Below are 18,594 nucleotides of genomic sequence, written 5' to 3'. Positions count from 1 at the left end.
ACCGTTTTTGGTAGCGAGGATCACTCAAATACTTCACTAGCATTGCGACAGTGGCCTTGATCGGAATGGTGAATAGTGATGAATGTTGCGTATTTTCTCCCTCTTCTTGTCCGTTCTCATCGTTGGTAGATGTGATAAACTGAATCCCCACCGAAGGGAAAAAGGGAGTAATAATAGGACTGCATTACTAGCAGAGACCTATTCACATACCATTGTGTATGACACGTCGGCCATCTTTACACAGGCTGTATAGGTCTCGGTGGGGCTTGAATGGAAAAGGGCTTGCCTATCTAACGTGCTTATAAACTCGTTATCTCACATGAAGACACTTCCACTCCGTTATTGGCTAAGTTTAGCGAAGAATACGCGTCCTTCGAATAGTGTGACATCACAAGACATGCAGGGGGAATACATGGGAGACATCCCTCAGATGAGTTGTTGTTTCCCAACACAGCCATCACACAACTCTTGCGAAAGGAAGTAGGTCTCCTCACAAGGTGTATTATCTGGCTTGAAAACGAAGAGGATAGGAAGCACCTGAGTGATTCCTCTTGAGTTCTTGTTGGCTTGGCGGCGATAACACCTAAAAGACGAGCGAAGCGATGCGCCCGCTGCATTGGAACGTGTTGTATGTGATTAGGACACTCCAATCCTACGTTGCCTTCCACGAGCCCGAATGCGGGATCGAACATACCGAGGGCGACCTGTGGCGGCTCTGCCAGCCTCTCCTCAGCGGCTTATAAACCGACTGGCCGACAAGGTTGTGTCGGCTCAGGAACTCTGCTCCTCCTCGTGGGCGGTGCGAGGTGAGACTGCCGCACTGCGTGCGCACCCCACACAGCAGTGCCCGCCTGTCGACTCGCCGCAGCAATGGCCGCCGCCCTACGGGACATGCCGCGCCCGCATTCGTCGTGTACATGACGCGAGGTGCGCAGGAGGCGAGCGCGCAGCGAAGGATTGCCATACGTGGCACGCGGTGCGCGAAGTGCACGGAGTTCGAGCCACCGTGAAAAGCGAGCTCTTGATGGCGGCGCCTCGCCTCCAACGGTGCGAAGTGAAGTGGGCGTCTGTTGTTACGATTGTTGTCGAGGCCGTTGGTCACTCGTACCGCACGTCGAAGGACAACACTGACGGAGAATCCGAGCTGCTGATGCAAGAGACGTGGAGCACCACTACGTGGTTGCGGATGCGCAGCCTGTGGTCTCGCTTAGTCGTGTTCGGGGGTGTGGCCGATCTTCCGTTGAGCGAGCATACCGGCGCGCTGCTCCTTCATGCAATGCAGACGTCAATGCAGAGAAGGCCCACGTACGCTCGCCGCATCATGAACACCCTCCAGAAGGTTGGCGAGCGTCATCACGGACTCACGCTAATGGACGCCGCGCTCGGAGCGAGTAGCGCACTGCCTCCCCTCCAGCAAGCGACGCCGCTGAGCGGAAGCGACCTGCTCTCCGTGTGTGCTGCTGCTGCTCGCGTGGAAGGCGGCGCGTCGATGGGGCGAGGCCCAGCGCCAAGACCCACGGCGCACACCACGGCGATATGCTCCGCGTTATGCGCGCGAGCGCTGGCGCAGTTCCTGGTGGCAGCAGGAGGAGGGAGGCAGTCGGGCGTGGGGGCCCTTGTGCACCCCGTTCTTCGGGTGCGCGGCTCGCGACCTGGGGTGGGGAGGGGCGGTCCTCCACGTTCCACACACCCCACCCGAAGCGAGCCCGCCGCTGCCGGTAATTCAACGGCAACAGATCCACCGAGCTACCCGATATTGGGGGTCTCACAGTACGCTACAGCGCCGAAGAAGGCCGTACCACACACCACTCGAGGACGGAGTTGCTGCCCTCTCTACTGTCGTGACGGCGGGATGGGTGTCGGCGCTTGTCGAGCCACCCTTGCCGGCGCCGCTGCCTCCCATCCTGCCGAGGCGAGGCCGAGCACGCCTATCAGCTGCAGAAGCGGAGAGCGCCCTTCTCCTTGCAGGTGCTGGGGCTGGAGGCAATGCGCTTTGCCACGAGTTTGGTGGCGAGATGAGATACGAGAGGCAGCGACTGACGCGCACCCAAAGGGCTTGGTCGCTAGACCAGCGGTGACGCAGATGGTGGCAGCAGCATTGGCCTGCCATCCTCTGTGTGTGCGAGGCGACTCGCCTCTAGCGATCACGTGAGCGTGTGGATCGACGGCGCCCAACTGACGAGTTGTCGACACAGGCGGTGGGGACCGCCCTGCAGGCGACTCGACGCGCCGCGAGAACGGCCGACAGCACCTTGAGCAGCAACGGGACCGGCGTTTCCCATGGGCACGGGCTTGCTGGCGTGTTGTTGGACGGCAGCTTTGGAGCAGGCTGTGCCGGAGAGCAGACGTGCCCCCAACAGAGAGTTGATGCGATCAAGCAACTGCCACGGGAAGGACGGGCGGTTTGTGTGACGCCTTTGGCCTGCTGCCCGAGTCCTGGACGTGCCTGCTTGCACATTTTGTGGTTTTCTTACGATGATGCGCCGCCTGGTTTTCAAGCGGCCACGCACGGTCTCCTCTCTGCATCGTGGGCGGATTTGTCGCCGAGCGCGCATCTTACGGCGCCTGCAGTAGAGTGCGATCTTCATGGCTGTATGACGCCGCGAGGATGGAGAGCGGTATGCGTTCCTCGACATACGAGGCGGACGGTCGTTGCCGGTAGCGGCTGGTTGGCGTCAGACGCGGGTAGCATGAACGCCGCCAAGCCCTGCGCGGTCCGCTGTAGTCTTTGGGCGTTCACGGCGCTGATAGGGGGAGCAGCAGTACACCCATACCTCGACAGCACGGCAGGCATTTCCGCCTTCCGTAAAGCCTACGCACGCAGTCATGGGACTGACGCCGAGATTCATGTGTCAGTGCTCGACCCTCTATGCGCGGCTGCGTATACCTGAGTGAACGTGGTCCGGCTAGCGACCCGGGGACAGGTGGGACGTGGTGGATAAGGAGGGGTGGACGCTGCACTTTTATCGAGGTCCTCGAAAAATAGCAACTCCGTGGGAACAACCTGCTAATGTCAGTTTTTCCTACCTGGTAATGTTTAGCGTATTGATGGTATCGCTCATCACGCGTTGGAAAATGGAGATTGAGCCCCCCCCCCCCCCCCATGCCAATAGGTTACCCTCTGCTCCCTCTTCACCCCCTCTCTCTTCTGCCTTTCTTTAATCCCACCGTAGAGCCGGCCAGACATATCAACGCCTCTATCGACACAAAGGAGAGAAGCGCCTCCTCCTCTTTCTACATTCCCACTCACTCGCAGAGAGTCTCGCAAAAACAAGCAAACACACAAACACGCGTTAGACTTCCAAGAGGGGCGCGCTTTTCAAGTAGGGGGCCTTCAACAAGAATGAAAGAAAGCAGGACGAAGAGAGGAACTGTCGCTTTTCCTTGAAAGATCAGTGTTGCTTTTATTCGCTCTTACTCGTTTGCCTCCCTCTTTTATTTGACTCTGGCTGAGGCTTTATTGGTCCTTCTCTCATTATTACCTTCCTTTTCTCTCTCTTTCCTATTTCTGGCACGTGTCCCCCCCCTTTGCGGCTTTACTCTCCCTTGCTTCATCATTTCGCTCCCTCTCCACCCCATTGTGGCGCTGTACGGTTTCATTACGATCGGCAATGCAGGATCAGTCGTATGTGAAACCCGGTTTTTCTGCGAGGGGTTCGGGGATTGGACAGGCCTACTTTACGCGCGACCTCTTCACCGACGTTCCAACAATCATTCAGATTGTACCGGTCTCTTCGGAGGCATTGACCACGCAGCGTGACCCACCAAAAGGAATTTTAGATACCTTCACGATCTCCTTAGATGACGTGGAGCCGACTGCCGGGTGGTTGAGTGATCGCAATAACGCCTCGCTCGATATTTGCTTTATGCATAGTTTTGGCAAGTGCTACGGTAAAGTTCGCTACAAGGACCCACGAACATGTCACCAGATCCACGTGAGGCGTGAAGTGCTTGATAACCTGCGGAAGTACTATAGGAATCCGCAGCGCAATTACTTCTCTCGCACCATGAAGGCCAACGTCACGGAGAAGTTTGCGCAGGTGCTCTCGCTTCTCGCGCGACGACGCGTTGCTCTGCAGTACCTTGAGTTCCGCACGGAAGACATCGAAGTGACGGCTGGAAGCACCGAGTATGAGGTGCAGTACAGGCTCTGGCTTGTCAGCGACGTTGACCCGCAGCGTACGAGTATGGCCAAAGCAGCTAACATCTTGACAGATAATTTCATCTCCTTGTCCAATCTCTGCTGGGACTTTGCACTTACCGGACGATGCTCGAGGGGCGCCGCTTGCCCCGATCTTCATGGCCGCGTGGCCAAGGCGCTTACAAAGGACCGTTTTGTGAGGGCGGCGCTGACTGAGATGGGGAAAAACGATACCCTGGCGGCTGCGGGAGAGACTTTACCGCCAGCAAAGACCTCGAAGATACGTAGGTCATCACCTGGTGCTCCCCGACATCTGCCACCGCCATCACAGGTGCCTCAGCAGTGCGTGACTTACATGATGCCTTCATCCGCCGTGCCAGCGTACCACTTTTCCTCTCTTCCAACGATGTCGGAGATGTCCGCGTCGTTTGCAAAACCGATGTTCACCGCCTTCTCGCTCGACATGTCGTCTCTCCAAGGCCTGCCGTGGCTCTTTGTGGGTGAAAGCAACGACAGCGTGTTCCCTCTCACCACGCCATCACCGTGTGTGCCTTTCGACAGTGACCTGGTTTAGCGAAAGTTGTGCGGTGTCATGGGACACTATCTTGAAAGGGAGCACTGCAGCTGTCCGACATTGACAGAAAACATATCATTTTCTACACTGCAGCGCCACTTCAGCACAGGTTATTGTCCCCTCCACTCGCCTCTCCTCTCTTTTCTTTATATCCTCAGTCTTTACCCATTTTTTTTCCCGTTCCTGTGCTTTCCATGTATTGTTCTCTCTTCATTTCTCTCGTTCTTGTTTCTTTGTGTTACTTTCGCTCATCATCAACAAGAGAATGCATTCTTCTGTGTGTAATTGTGATTTTCGTCACTGTGTTTAGGTCTTTCTCAAGTGCTTCTTTCCTCTCTCCGACAGTTGCAAATTTCAGACGTGAGGTGAAGAAGAGGGAAAAAGTGGCAATCACTGAGAAAGAAGTCGCAGCTGCTCCCCCCTATGGGAATTGTGTTGCGTGTTTTTAACGTTTCCATGCAATGCTTTTTCTTTTTTCCCCTTTCTTCCCCGTTTCTTTTGCTTTCTCGTCTCTCTTTCCTTTTCCGCCTTTGTTTCTCTAAGAGTTGGAGATCAACCTTTTGGCCTCAGCTTCTGTGTGTGTGTGTGTGTGTGTGTGACTTCCTTCTTTTTTTTTTTGCTTCCACGAAACGAACGCGTTGGATAGACAGGGAAGGTCTTCTTCTTTCTGCTTTTCTGTGCTACGACTGGGTTGTTACACAGTGTGTCACTTGATATCATGCATGTAGATCTCTCACCATGCAGTACTGATTTACGCATCATTCGGCCCCTGCGAAGAGGCAAGGCACACCCTGCAAACAACGCATTCTTCTTGTTCTCCATTCTGTTCCGCTCCCTTCTGATTAACCAAACGAACGGACAAATAACTGGCGAGGCAATGCTACGTTCATATACCGCATAGGATGAGCTCTGCATTTGTCACTTTCTAGTATTGCCCAGTGCTTATATTGCTTATGCTTTTCATGTTGAGCGGCTCATCGCTCCGTCTTATGTTTTGCGTACCATCTCTTTTCCCTGCTCGTTTCCTTGCTCTCTTCTTCTCTCTTTACCCCCTTTTTGCCTTTGTTTCTCTGAGTGGGCAGCTCCCTTGTGACGACAGGTGCATATAGAAAAGAACAATCAACAAGAACGATACTCTTTATTTCTCCCCTTTCGATCATCATGTTGTTTTCATCATGTTTAACTCGTTCTCTTCGTCGTTTCTCTCTTAAAGAGGCTCATGCACGCAGACACTCAGAGGGGAAACTGATATCTTTTTTCTTCTTGTGTGTGTTTTTTTTTGTCTGTGCCTGTTATTCATTTTGTGCGAGTGCCTATTCAGGCCTCCGTTGTCCCCCCTCCAAATATGTCTTTTTCTTTGTTACACTTTTTTTTGGTTTAGGTTCGGCTTGTTTCATCACTGATGCTCTCTCCTGCTTTCACATCTCCTCTCACTTCTCATGTACATCCATCTACAAGAGAAGTGCTTTTGGTGATTCTGGGTGCGAACCAGCTGCCGCTGCGCCCCATATGAGTTTTTCAGTTTGTGCAATAGGGATGTTGCGCAGCCGATGTCGACCGGCCTCAGGGCACAGCAGATTCCCTTTATGCAAGTACCGGCACCGTTGGCCCTGTTCCCTATTTCCTTTTTACTCAATTTACGGATTTGAATTTGAATGATTTCGTATTTATTGTAGTCATCCTGCAGCAAGGGTGACCTACACTTCAGCGGCATGGCCACCATCAGAAACACCCGTAGACTCACCGACACACAGATACGCGCGAAAACAAAAGACCTCAACCATAGCGAAGTATGTAGGTGTCATGTGCATTCTGCCTTGCCATCCCCCCACCGCGTCGCTGCTAGGGAGACGCAGTGACATGTGTTATAGAGAGAGAGAGCGAACAAGTGAGGGCAGAATTACTCCCCCTTTTCTACCTTTTTTTGTTTGTTGCTATTCGCTGGGGTGTGGCAGCAGCTTCTCTTCCTTTCCACCATGACTCTTTGCGCGTGAAATTCATTTTTCCTTCCCCTTTTGTTCTTTTTTTTTTATGTTATTTTTTTTTTTTTATTCTTCACCGCATGGGCGCATGGCTCCTTCTGGTTCAGTACGATCTCGTCCATTCACCGCGTCAAACGTATCACGAGCGCCACCATAAATCTGATTTCGAACAAGCAGGAGCGCCTGATCAGAGCGTATTCGCTTCCACGACACATTCACTGTCCGATAAACCAAGAGCGAATGCGTATCTTGCGACGAGCTTTATCGTTCTCTGAGCACAGTGCCGAGGAATGAAAATGGAGGTGGCTATCCTCGAGATTTTCCTGAGCACACACGCGGTTTCGTTTCTGTCGTTTGAAACGGGTTTCAAGCAATTAGGCATAGCATAACGTGCTCCTTATGTCCTTTGTCTTGTCTCCCTTGCTGTTCTACATGTTAGGTTTCACGAAACACTGCACGCTGCTACATTCTCCCTTGCATTATAATACCAAATCTACTCGCACACCGTGACGGAGGGCGTGGGAGAGGGAGAAAGGTGGCGCATGCCAGAATGTCTGTTCGCATCTTTATTTTTCTCATACAGCGTTTATGCGAACCGATTTTCATCCCTACTTGTACTTTTTTTTTTCCGAAACACTGCTCGCGCTTTGTGTGTCCTTCCCGCTAGTTACCGCGGATCGCAGTGTCTATCACATTTTTTTTTTTTTGCCAGCTCCGCCCTTCCCTTCGTCTTCTTGAGAGTGCTACGATGCTTTCTTTTTTTCCTCCTTTAACTGATCAAACGGATCGTGCTTCTTCACTACTGTCATTCTTCAGATTTTGTCTTTGTGTTCTTGTTCCCCTCTTCCCCTTTACTGAGATCTGTTAAGCGACAACAGCACTTCTATCGTGCTTTGTACTTGCCATTTTCTCCTTTTGATACTCATTCTTTCGAGTTCTCGCTTACTCCAAAGGAGATTGTGCTCGTTTGTATTTGCTACTAATATATTCGCCTACTAGGCACTCGGTGAGGAGGCTGTTATCATTCCCTCTACGGTATCCCGCCCTTTTTTCAGATGATGATGGCGCGTGTAAAAAGTGGATGTTGAGTGAAGACCTCGAGTTGCACTTTTTCCACGTTCACATCTTTTCTCTTACTATTATGCCGTTTCTTCCACAGACACTCGACCTAAGAATACCAACAAGCCAACTACGCAGCACTGTTTCGAAGTGGGCAGAACATCTATGTAGGAGGTGCGTGCCAGGTGTTTCAAATGATCCCCGTGACAACGAAAGCCAGAGACGCTCACGTGCGCTGGCTGTCACTGCATGGTCTCTGAAACGCTTCCGGCCACATTGGAGAGCCTTAGCCTTTCGCTCCGACTCTGCGAGCCTCCGATTGGGTTGGATGGCATTTTTGTTGTCTATTCGCCTTTCCTCCTTGCTTTCGTCATGTACTCCTGACTTGCTGTTTGCTCCTCCTTTGGTACTCGTGCATTTGGCGCCGCACCCCTGTGCTTTGAGCTGCGCTGCGTTTTACACGCCCTCTCCACATCCGCCGTCGCCGTGGTTAGGACGACGCTCTACCGTCCGCTTACCTCTGAATAAGAATCGAACGCGCACACACTGAAGACACCCATTTCGTAGCAAAGTAGTGAACGGCTTTACCTGAATTCACTCGGTGCCATGTTGGCTGAGGAGGAAATTGCTCCCGTGCGGCCGCCGGCCAAGAAGGCCCCGTGGCAGAGCATGCCCGGTGCCCCAACGCGGCCCGACTTTGCCCAGTACGGACCGAAGCTCGCAGCGCTGGCGGAGCAACGTCGCGGCCTAATCGAGCAAATAAAGACGTTGCAGCGCTCTGTTCAAGAGGATGCGGTGACTCAGTCGCGCAATGCGGAGCGAAATGCATTTATGGAGGAGTTGAGTGGGATTGATGCCATTCGCAAGGTTCAGCGCGACCGCCGTGCGGCGCAAGATGCTGAAATTGCGAAGCTACGCAAGCGCCGCGCTGAGATCTCCGACGAGCTGCGTGCCGTTCAGGCAGAGGTCGGCGGCTTCACCACCGTTCATGAGATCGACCAGGCGATTGACTATATGATGCGCAAGATGGAGAGCAGCGGCGGAGGCCTTGGCGCTGAGAGGCGCAACCAGCAGCGTCTCCATAAGCTGGAGGACGCCAAGACGCATCTGCAACGACTCCAGCCATTGACGGAGGCGATCAAGCAAATGACAGAGCAGGAGGTAATACTTCAGCAGGAGTACCACGCCATTTGCGAGCAGATCGGGATATTGAACAAGGAGTACGAGGAAAAGCTGCAACAGAAGCGGGCAATGGACAAGGAGGCGCAGTCTGACGGGGCAAACCGGGCCGATGTGTACAGGCAGTGCAACAAGCTCCGCACCCGAGTCTCGGAGATTATGCATGCCATGGACAGCCTGCGCGACGAGCGCGACAAGGTATCTTCTGAGTGGGATGCTTGGAACAAAGAGGCCCGCAAAAAGTACTTTGCGCAACTGGAGCAGCAGCGCGAGCAACGTCGCAAGGAGTACGAGGAGCGACGTAATGCACACAAGATCGAAGCGAAACGCGCGCGTGCCTCGCAACGTCAGAATCCGTACTCCACGGAGATCGATGCTTGCTCTACACTCATTCTGTATTTGAAGCAGAAGATGATGATGGCGCGACAGGATGCGGAAGCCCGCCAGCGACGCGAGGCGGCAGCACACTTTGATCCCAGTGTGATGGCTCCCGCAGGCTGCGTTCTGTTGAATGCAGGCAAATGGGCGAACAACGTGCCGCGCAGCAAGACGGCGAGTAAACAACAGAAGCAGCCGCAAAAACCAAAGAAGGAGGCCCCCGCACCGAGCAATGGGAATGCTCGCTTTTTGCAGCATCCCGAAGAGAAGATCAGACTTTTCCAGCTGATCAACGTTGAGCCGGAGCTGACACTGGCGACCATTGACGACAAGATCCATCATATCGAGGCACTAATGAAGAAATATGAGGCACACAACCAGACAGGTGAGCTGGTGCTCTCTAGCGGCGACGACGAAGAGGAGGAGATGGACAAGATCTCTGAGACGTCCTCCAAGCAGGCCCCAGAAGCTGCAGAGACAACAGAGGAGCCTGCAACCGAGTAGGCTACGTAGTCGCCGCCCTCCCCCCATCTCGCGTTGTAAACTGAAACGATGCGCTTTGCGTGTTCTGTCTTCAATGCAACAAACGTTTTGTGAGAGGAGACATTCCGATATCTCCAGGGAGGTATAATCTTTTTTTTTTTATTTGCTCTCTATGGGGAGCTGCCATCCGCGACACTCGCCATCCCTCGGGTTTAGGTCTTGGGTGAGGGTCGCCTCTTGAGATTGTCGGTGTGCCTTTTAACCTCTTGTACAGCGGTGAGTGCTCCTGAGTGATTCTATCGGTGCAGCCATCGCCCTCTCGGCGGAGATGCTGCCCCAAGTGTTTTCAACAGTCTCTTGACGAGAGGAGAAATAATAAATGGAGGGGCTCTTGGCTGCATGGCGCAGTAGTCCTTGATTTCGCGCCCGTCTCTTTCACTCTCTCGTAGAGGGAGTGGGGTTTCTTATCATAGAGGCGTTTCACTCTAGCATTTGACTCGGTCCCCTCTCAAGTGAATCTGTAAAACAAGAAGTGCTCAATGCAACCTGGTATCCGGTCGGCTGGACGTCGTTTTTCAATACCTACTCTACTGGCGTCTGTGTGACGTAGTCGGTGCGCCACTACAGCTGCTCAGACTCCCCTCTAGCGCCTGGGTTACACCTTGCTTCACGAGGATGCTTCTCCTTTCCCTCTCACCTGAACCTTTCACATCGCTGCGACATCCCCTTGCCTCTTCTCCCTCTTTCCCCACGCGCGCCGCTTCGCCTTTAGTGTCGTTGTGCAGCGCAAGGAAACCTCCCCCTTCTTCCCCCGAAAAAAAAAAACGGACGCCGGCTAGACGAGCCATCCGTTGCTTTACGGTGCGTGGTGCCAAAGACCTCTTCACCTTTCCTGTTCACTGCGCACTCACCAGGGGACACCCGAAGAAACCAGCAGTGCAAACACGTGTACGAGCCTGTTGTCAATGTTTCGCGCTACCGTCGTACGCCATCTTGGCAGCCCCACCTACGGGAACTGGCCGTGGCCGTCGAGGCTTCCTCTCAAGAAGAACTGGTTTTATCACCTCAGTCGGCGGGAAAGCATTGCGGATGAGAAGCGTCAGTTCATGGTAATTGGCGACTTTCTGATTTTATGTGTGCTTAGCTTCTCCCTGTACCGCGTGTACGTGCTGAATCGGAACAACTCCTATCAAACTCATCTTTGCCACTTGGTGAGCTTTCCACCGGCAATCATTGCGAACGAGTTTGACTTCCAGGACATGAATGCGAACCGCAGAGTGGAAAGGAAGGATTTGGATGCGTACCGTGAGGCCGTTGTGTCGTGCAAGGGCGCCGGTAGGCCCATCGAATCCATCATCTTCAACTACTAGCCTTTCTGCGATTTCACACTGAAGTAGTAACCGTTTTTTCTTTTCCTCTAGTGCATCTTATGTTAGTTGTCTCTCCTCGACGAGGATCTGCGAGCGAACTTCTCCAGATAGGTCGCTAAACGCTCATAAAAAAAAACTGCGAGAATCTGCAGAACACGCTCGTAGCCACGTATGCACCACCTCCTTGCATCGGTAGCGCCCCGTATTCGCAAAGAGCTACAGCGCTTTTGATGGAAAGAATGGAGCCACCCTCCCCACAGTTGAACCGCGGAGTATTGATGAATTTCTGGAGATGTGAGAGCGTCACCAAATGCTTCCCTCCCTTTCTTTCCACTTTGCCTCCTCCTCATGCTGCGTTCTTTCTCCGGCGCTCTTCTCTCAGGGATTTTCAACAGTCTGTAGAGTTTGCCGTCGTTCTTCGGCTCGCCCCCTGTGGTCGCTGGCGTGCTGCGCATTTGCTGGCGACGACGTCCCAGCTCTCCGCCCGTTGTGCTTACGGGGTGCTATTAGTGACTGCGCCGTTGACAGTGGCGGCCGACACTCTGAGTGAGCAGACAGTCTAGCGGCGCATGATACTGCGGAGGTACGGACGTGTGCATAAAATCTGGACATGTCAACAACATGGTCGCCTAAAGGGATGCCCTTCTTCTGCTATTCACAGCTGTCCGCCTGTGTCGACCACGATGGACTTTGGGGCAACCAGTAGGGATGATGCAAAGCGAACGACCCCCACCCTGGACGGCGATGTGTACTTGCAACGGTGCTGCCAAAGGCGGGCAGTAGAGCCGCCGTGCCGCGATAAACGGTGCGACTGCTCTCTTGACGGCCAAGTGCATTCACTGTAGGTGCGCTTCTGTTCCACACAAAAGTGGTACCCCCTCGCACTAGGCGCCCTGTGCCTACTGAGCCTCCGCATACGGATGCCACCCCTGTATGGAAACATGTCCACTGCACGCTCTCATCAGCGAAGATGTGCACACTGTTGCGGTGCGGTTCCCCAACGTTCGGTGTATGTTACACTAGAGTTGGCCCAGGCATGGCGCACCTCCTGCTACTTTTCTGCTCCACTCCGAGAGAGTTACATCCACAAGACACCACCGCACGCTGCCACAACTGCCACAGCGGTCGTTCGCATAACGCCGCGCACAAGCTTCGCATTACAGGGTATGGCTTCACTTTCTCTTCACTCCTACTCCCGCGACACCTAAGCAAGCGCTCAATTGCCTTTGTGGTTTTACACGCCGCCAATGGAATGCCACCGTCCTGTGTGATAGGGTGCTCGCGAAGATATTGATTTCTTGAAGACAAATAAAGGGCGAGAAGGGAGAAAGGTTTGTGGAAGGCAGATGGGTATGGAGAGAGTCTTCGCGACCCCATTGGGAAGCGGCAAGGCAGGCACGCAACCACGACCGCGGCGCCGCGTCATGATTATGCCGCCGGTCCCCTCTACCGCGCTCGGTCGCGTGAGGAGCACATCAAGTCGTCTTGGACTTCTTTTGTGTGCTTTTTCTTATGGCTTGGCACCGGTACCGGGGAAGCCTCCCCCCATAGCACGCGGTTAGCCATCCATATCTTGTGAGCGATGTCGTCGCACCGTCCTCCGGAGAGTCGGCCGTCAGGTTCCGGCTCCCCTCGGATGTTTCTGGTGACGATCATATCTCGCCGCCCTCCTCGCGGCGCCGCTCTTCACATAGCGGACACCACATGTGCCGGAGGAACGGCACGCCAAACGGTTCAACCCGGTGAACCTCCAGCGACCCTGTCGCGTCCACCCCGAAGTGTCGCGAGTAGGCGTCCGCCGGATTCCGCGCACCCTCTACGTAGAAAAAGACTACGTCGATCCCTCTGTTGTACCAGAGGTCGTAGGTGTACTCGAAAAGTTTGTTCAAGGCGTAGCCTCTGCCAATGCCGCCGAAACCGTTCAGGTGTTTCTGCGCAATGACAATCGCACGGTGGTCCGTGGCAAGCGCGATTCGCGCTCCGTTGGGAACCCTGTGGTGCTCCACCAGGTGTCGCAGCATTAGTTGAGCCGCGCGTGGTTCCGCGTGTGCCGAGTACCGCGCCTGGAAGCGGTCTGCCTGCAGGTCTGGGTCCTCGAACCGGCCACCCGAGCGGACGCGGCGACGCAGCTGGTACTGGCGCAGTTTTTCGAGGACGCGTTCCGCCTCGCCGTCGTCGCCGCCGAGTTGCCGTTCCAGGTCCTCGGTCCAGCGCTGCCGATAGGTCCACATTTCTGTGGCGCCCGCGTCGCGGAGGTGAAGCACAGCACCCCAGCCCTCCAGCGACGCGTCGGTGAAGGCCACCGCGTCATAGGTCGCCTCGTCCGTCGTTGGGTGTCTCTCGTCCGAGATTTTCCACCACGGATTCTGCACCAGTGCGCCGCCGATCTCCTGCAGCGACCGCGCCACGGAGGAGTCGATGTACGGCACCGCGTCGTCCCAGTCGTACCCGCGGAACGTCAGCCGGTATATGCCTCGGTAGGCTCTCAGCAGCTTGAATGCCCGTGCGGGGTTCATTTGCGTGGTATGGAGCGCGAAGAAGATCAGCGAGATGAGCGAGGCCAGACTGCGTATGGTGTGGCTGGTCTTTTGGAGCGCAAGCTTCAGCTTCGCCACCGTCTTCACCGAGTTGCGGATCAGCCGCTCTCGGCCATTCCATGTGTATTCTTCACCGAGAAAAACGGTGTTGGCACTCGCCAGCTGCAGGATTTCCTCGTCCGACATCGCCTCCAGCTCGTCCCGGTTGGGTGACGTCATCAGGTTCGCCGCCTTGATGCGTGCGACGACCGTGCGCACCGCGAGCACAAACTCACGCTCCTGGCCTTCGCGTGCGGCCACGAGAATGTTGTCGATGAGCGTGGTGATGGTGACGGGCGTGTCGATGTCGACAATCGTCCACGTCACCGCCTGGCCGACGGCAACGCTCCATCGCGCGCCGGTCGGGAGAGTACGAAGGCGGTAGTATCGCCCGTCATGCCTGGCTCGAAAAACGAACTTGTTACGGAGTGTCGCCGCGATCGGGATAGCGTCGTAATAAGCTTCGAAGTCGATCTGTAGCATGTAACGGGCGTATCGCAGCCGCTGTCGTCTTCCGAGGCGCGTGTCGTAGTGGACGCGCGGGACGTGATGTTTGGGAATCACGCGGTTCAGCAGGGGCTCCGTGATGAGGCGTCGTCGTCCTTTCAGCTCCGGCACCGTGAAGACGTTCACGCCGTGCATGCCCTCTGGCAATTGCACCTGGGCGCCGATGTCGCTGATCGGGCACAGTTCGAACTTGCCCATCTCGACCGCCTGTTGGATTTCCGCCGTTGTGAGCACGCACTTTTTGATGGTCCTCGACGTCCGCAACCCATCGTAGAAGGAGGGATCCAGAAAGCACTGGATTCGCTGGAGAAACCGCTTCGTTGAGGCGCGTTTTGTCGGCATCGCCAGCACGGTATCCATGTCCAGTGGTGTGTTCCGTTTCAGGTGCAGCGGCCACTGCTTCACGAGTGCCGGTCGCTCCGTCAGCACTTGGATGAAACCGGACATCTGGTCCACCATGGCCGCCACCTCCTGTGGTGCGATTCCGAGATTCGCGCACGATGACTCTTGCGATCGGAAACGGAACACGGAAGCCGCAGCCTCTAGAGGGTCTGGAATAGCGCTCTTCCGGCGTTGTCCCTTGCGGTCTCGGCCTCCACCGTAGGCTGCTGGCCATACCCAAGATAGCGCAGCAGCGTGGCCTGCTTCGCGTGCCCGGAAATCATCATCAGGTCCTTCAACGGGACACCCGCTTCCGCCATACAACGGAGCGCGCCTTTCCGGATCGAGGGCAGCTGTGCACCTCGCATCTCTGTTCGCACCTCCTGGGCGATCAGCGCCCGCAGCTCCTCCACGTGTGGTGAGAAAAGCTCCTCGGATGGTTTTTTCTCAACCAGCATCTCCTGCAGCGTCGCTGCGAGGTCCCTCGTTAGCATCGATGGGATCGGGTATGGGCCGCGTGTTTTGGCACCCTTTCCCTTGCGGATCGTCAGCGTGACCTTCACGTATGTCGTTTTTTCGTCGCGGGCCGCATCAACTCCACTTAGTGTGAATTACTTCATACATTTTGAGAAGAGATAGAGGGACAACAGTGAAGTAAGAATCCATAAGATACACATGATTAGTAAGATACATATTTATCGACCAAGTGGAAGTGAGGAGTGGGTTTCCGAGACACACGCGCTCACTCAGGATTCCTTTTCCACGGATACACGAACACCGATTCAGCTATCGGTCAAATTTCGCACATCCAACACCACATCCCACCAACCACCCCCCCCCCTATAAGGTCAAGTGCCATTCGATTGCCTTTGTGGTTTTACACGCCGCCAATTGAACCCTAACCCTAACCCTAACCCGTGTACCCTGGCCCTCGGGAGGATTTCCCCGGTACAGTGGGAGAGGGTGTCGCAGGGCGAGGAAGCACTGGAAAGAAAATGATCTCACCGTGAGACCTCGGCACCGCGGAAGACCCAGTTGCCCCCAGCTTAGGGTGTGCTGCGGCGTAGCATCGCTCATCCAGGTGAGATCGTGGGGTTCTGGAGAAGAGGCCAAACGGACAGCCGCGAGAGAGCCGGATAGATCGAATGCAGCTGAGGTTCCCAGCGAGGTGCTCTCAAGGAATGCCCCGTGGAGAAGGGCGCCTACCACCTCACGCGTGTCTAGTGGCCTTTCGCCGTGGCAGGAAAAGCTAGGGTGCCGCATTCCGTGAGGATGCGGAACGATGTCCAGGAAAGCTGGAGTGCAGCCTCTTACGGCCAAGCAGTGAATGAGGGAGAGCACTGCAAAACGGGCTCCAGAAAACCTTCCATGGGGAGCATTTTCTGCAGCTGCCGCAGGTGCAGTGTCCCCCGGACGCGTGATGCTCCTGACGTAACAGACAGGGCATATGGTCTGTCGTTTCGTCAACACGTTCGGTGGCGCAGAGTGCCGCCACAGCACCCCCTCCCCACCCCTAAACCGTCCACAAGAGTTGGGACTTGCAGCTTCACCAAGGGATGCACCGCACCGACCGCAGAGGTCCAAGGGGATGACTGCCACGTTCGAGCCCGCGCGCAATCCAGTTGGAGGGGGGATATATCAGTGTTCCCCTGCACAATGTGATGCGCACACCACCATTGCACTTCCCAGGGGATGATGATCACACACACACACACACACACACACACACACACACGTGAATACATGCGTATTGGTCGGCATCGCAGCAAAGGTGGTGGGAGCGGTGCCTTGCGTGAAGCGAAGAGCCTGCCGGAGCTGGCCCAGCACGGATGGCTGCCACGACCCCCTGTGGCCTGCGAGATGCACCGTCACGGACGCTGCACACCCACTCGATAGCCTTTGAAGAGGGATTGCATCTGCTCCTTGGAGCAACGCCGGTTCTGCGGCAGTACAGGAGGGGGGGGGGGGGTAACGCGACGCCTGCAATACCGATTCCACGCCTGCAAGACAAAGGGTTCTCGGGGGATACGAAAACGGAGCTTGGGGGCGCCTAGTCCGCCTATACAGCGCAGCAGAGGAGCGGCAAGCGTCCTGGCACCTCCTGTGACGCTGGAGGCCAGGCATAACGAGGAGGAGTAACAGCACACGTAGGGGGCCCGGTGCTTGAAAGGTGCGCTCCCCTCTCAGTCGCTCACTGCAGAAGTGAACGCAGGAGCGTGGGGGGACGCGGAGCGCATGGTACCTGAAAACGCCCGAGGGTGGCACTGCACCCGCGATCGTTGAGTGCACCTTCAGAGTGGACACGGCACGTGCCACTCGCTAGCACGGGAGGGTGGGGAGAAGAGGGAGAAACGAGCAGCAAGAATAATCAATCAGGACTGGAAGAGGCGGAAGCGAGGCAGTGCAGAGGGGGCTTCCGGATCTCGCGCTTAGTCTATGCAATAGAGCGCCGCGTGTACCGGCATGGCACCGCATAGAGACATTCGATTCGAGGAAAGAACGATACTGTGCAGCTTTGCGGATCCCGCAAGCGGCAGGGTGCTCTGCAGCTGCCCCCAGTGGCTGAAGTTGGCGAGCTCCAGCGCACGGCACTTGCTGAGGGCACCGATGTTGCGTACACCACTCCCACTGGTGTAGATTCCGCATGGTCGTCGCCTGTGCGGGCTGCATGGGCAACAATGAAGGGTGGAAGATGCTGCTTGGGGAGTGGCTGCGCTCGTTACCATAGGAAACGGCCAGGGAACGGGAAAAACCGCTTATAGGTTGCCTATCGCACCGCGCAGGACCTAGAGAAGGGCAGCTCGGAAAACTGAGAAGGCTCAGGGAGGCTGCCCTTCCACTCCCACTCCCCCTTTGTGGACGCTACGGCTTCGATCGCATGCGCGGCATCTGTGGACGACGCAAGGCTGCCCCTCTCGCGGAAGTCCCAAAGCTTTGTTTATCCTAGCCAGTTGTAGGTATTGGTTCGTGCACATCCACAGTGTGTACTGCGTGCACATCGGCAAGCGATGTAGGGTTGTGAAACTTCGTGCATCGGCGGGCAGAGACCCACTCCAACAGCAGGCATCTGGGGAGAGGACGCATGCTGGCGACGCCATTGCGCCTGACCTCGACACTTCGGAACTGCGATGCCCTTGCCAGTGTAGAAAGGCCGCGGTGTGTCGCACAGGGTGTGGAAGAAAGCAGCCTTCTTCCAAGGAGAGCACTGATGAAGTCTGTCAATGCACCAATGAGGGGAGTAGAAGGCATCCAGGCCTTTCGAAGGGGGAGAGGCCTCGACGAAGGATGACACGGCGCGGACTCCCTTTCAACACTTGACGTAAATGGGTGCGAAGAGAACGCATAGCCTCAGCTCATCCACGTTGCGCACGCTAGAGGTTGCGGCACTGACATATTGTAACTCTGTGTACCGGTCAAAGGGGCGACGCTGTCCACACCCTTTGCACTTGTCGAGGCTCAGGCGCTCTAGCGGTGAGCTGGTAGTCAAAAGCAACGATGCGGCACGCAGCACCCCTTGATGCGTGCGCCTAATCCGACCGCTGGGCCGCCTCCACAGGGGTGAGATCAGGCACAGCTCGGCACAGTGAAAGCAGAACACTTCCCCGGGCTCGGGGGGCGCGTGTCGAGTCTCTCCGAGGTGTATGCGCCAGCTTCCGTTACAAAGGTGGCACGCAGGTGCGTTGTACCTGCCAGTGGGGAAAGACAATGGAAGTGTTGCCATGGAAAACGAGAGTGCGCAAGTAGGGTGGCTCGTTGCGCCTATGCGTGCTGCTGGCGCCGCCCCGCTTGGCGTTTGCTTTGGGGGGCTGCGCCCCTCCGGGGAATGATGCAGGACCCCTGTGGGGGGAGGGGGGGGTGCCCCCTTGGTTTCCCCCGGCCTTTGTTTTCGGTTTTTTTTTTTTTTTTTTTTTTTTTTTTTTTTTCCTTTTTTTTTTTTTTTTTTTTTTTTTTTTTTTTTTTTTTG

General features: G+C 55.5%; 5 protein-coding genes across 5 annotated transcripts; 4 read left to right on the top strand and 1 right to left on the bottom strand.

Moving 5' to 3' along the window:
• Nucleotides 1-676: 676 nt before the first annotated feature.
• Nucleotides 677-2,152, top strand: LBRM_32_0080 (hypothetical protein; the record flags this gene model as incomplete). Its single annotated transcript, XM_001567318.1, has 1 exon — nt 677-2,152. One exon carries the CDS (start codon nt 677-679, stop codon nt 2,150-2,152), a length of 1,476 nt encoding a protein of 491 aa, XP_001567368.1.
• A 1,459-nt stretch (nt 2,153-3,611) lies between these two features.
• Nucleotides 3,612-4,715, top strand: LBRM_32_0070 (hypothetical protein, unknown function; the record flags this gene model as incomplete). The annotated part of the gene is made up of 1 exon (XM_001567317.1): nt 3,612-4,715. One exon carries the CDS (start codon nt 3,612-3,614, stop codon nt 4,713-4,715), a length of 1,104 nt encoding a protein of 367 aa, XP_001567367.1.
• A 3,647-nt stretch (nt 4,716-8,362) lies between these two features.
• Nucleotides 8,363-9,817, top strand: LBRM_32_0060 (conserved hypothetical protein; the record flags this gene model as incomplete). The annotated part of the gene is made up of 1 exon (XM_001567316.1): nt 8,363-9,817. The coding sequence occupies one exon, from the start codon at nt 8,363-8,365 to the stop codon at nt 9,815-9,817; it is 1,455 nt and encodes a 484-aa protein (XP_001567366.1).
• Nucleotides 9,818-10,761: 944 nt separating this feature from the next.
• Nucleotides 10,762-11,166, top strand: LBRM_32_0050 (conserved hypothetical protein; the record flags this gene model as incomplete). Its single annotated transcript, XM_001567315.1, has 1 exon — nt 10,762-11,166. One exon carries the CDS (start codon nt 10,762-10,764, stop codon nt 11,164-11,166), a length of 405 nt encoding a protein of 134 aa, XP_001567365.1.
• Nucleotides 11,167-12,818: 1,652 nt separating this feature from the next.
• Nucleotides 12,819-15,124, bottom strand: LBRM_32_0040 (TATE DNA Transposon; the record flags this gene model as incomplete). Its single annotated transcript, XM_001567314.1, is given in 2 exon segments — nt 12,819-14,792; nt 14,795-15,124. Coding segments are annotated over 2 exon segments (2,304 nt in total).
• Between the last annotated feature and the right edge of the window lie 3,470 nt (nt 15,125-18,594).

This window comes from Leishmania braziliensis, chromosome 32, assembly GCF_000002845.2.
Source record: "Leishmania braziliensis MHOM/BR/75/M2904 complete genome, chromosome 32".
In the NCBI taxonomy this organism is placed as follows: Eukaryota; Euglenozoa; class Kinetoplastea; order Trypanosomatida; family Trypanosomatidae; genus Leishmania; species Leishmania braziliensis.
The sequence above is the reverse complement of the archived record's forward strand: the minus strand, read 5'-3'. Positions and strand labels throughout refer to the sequence as shown.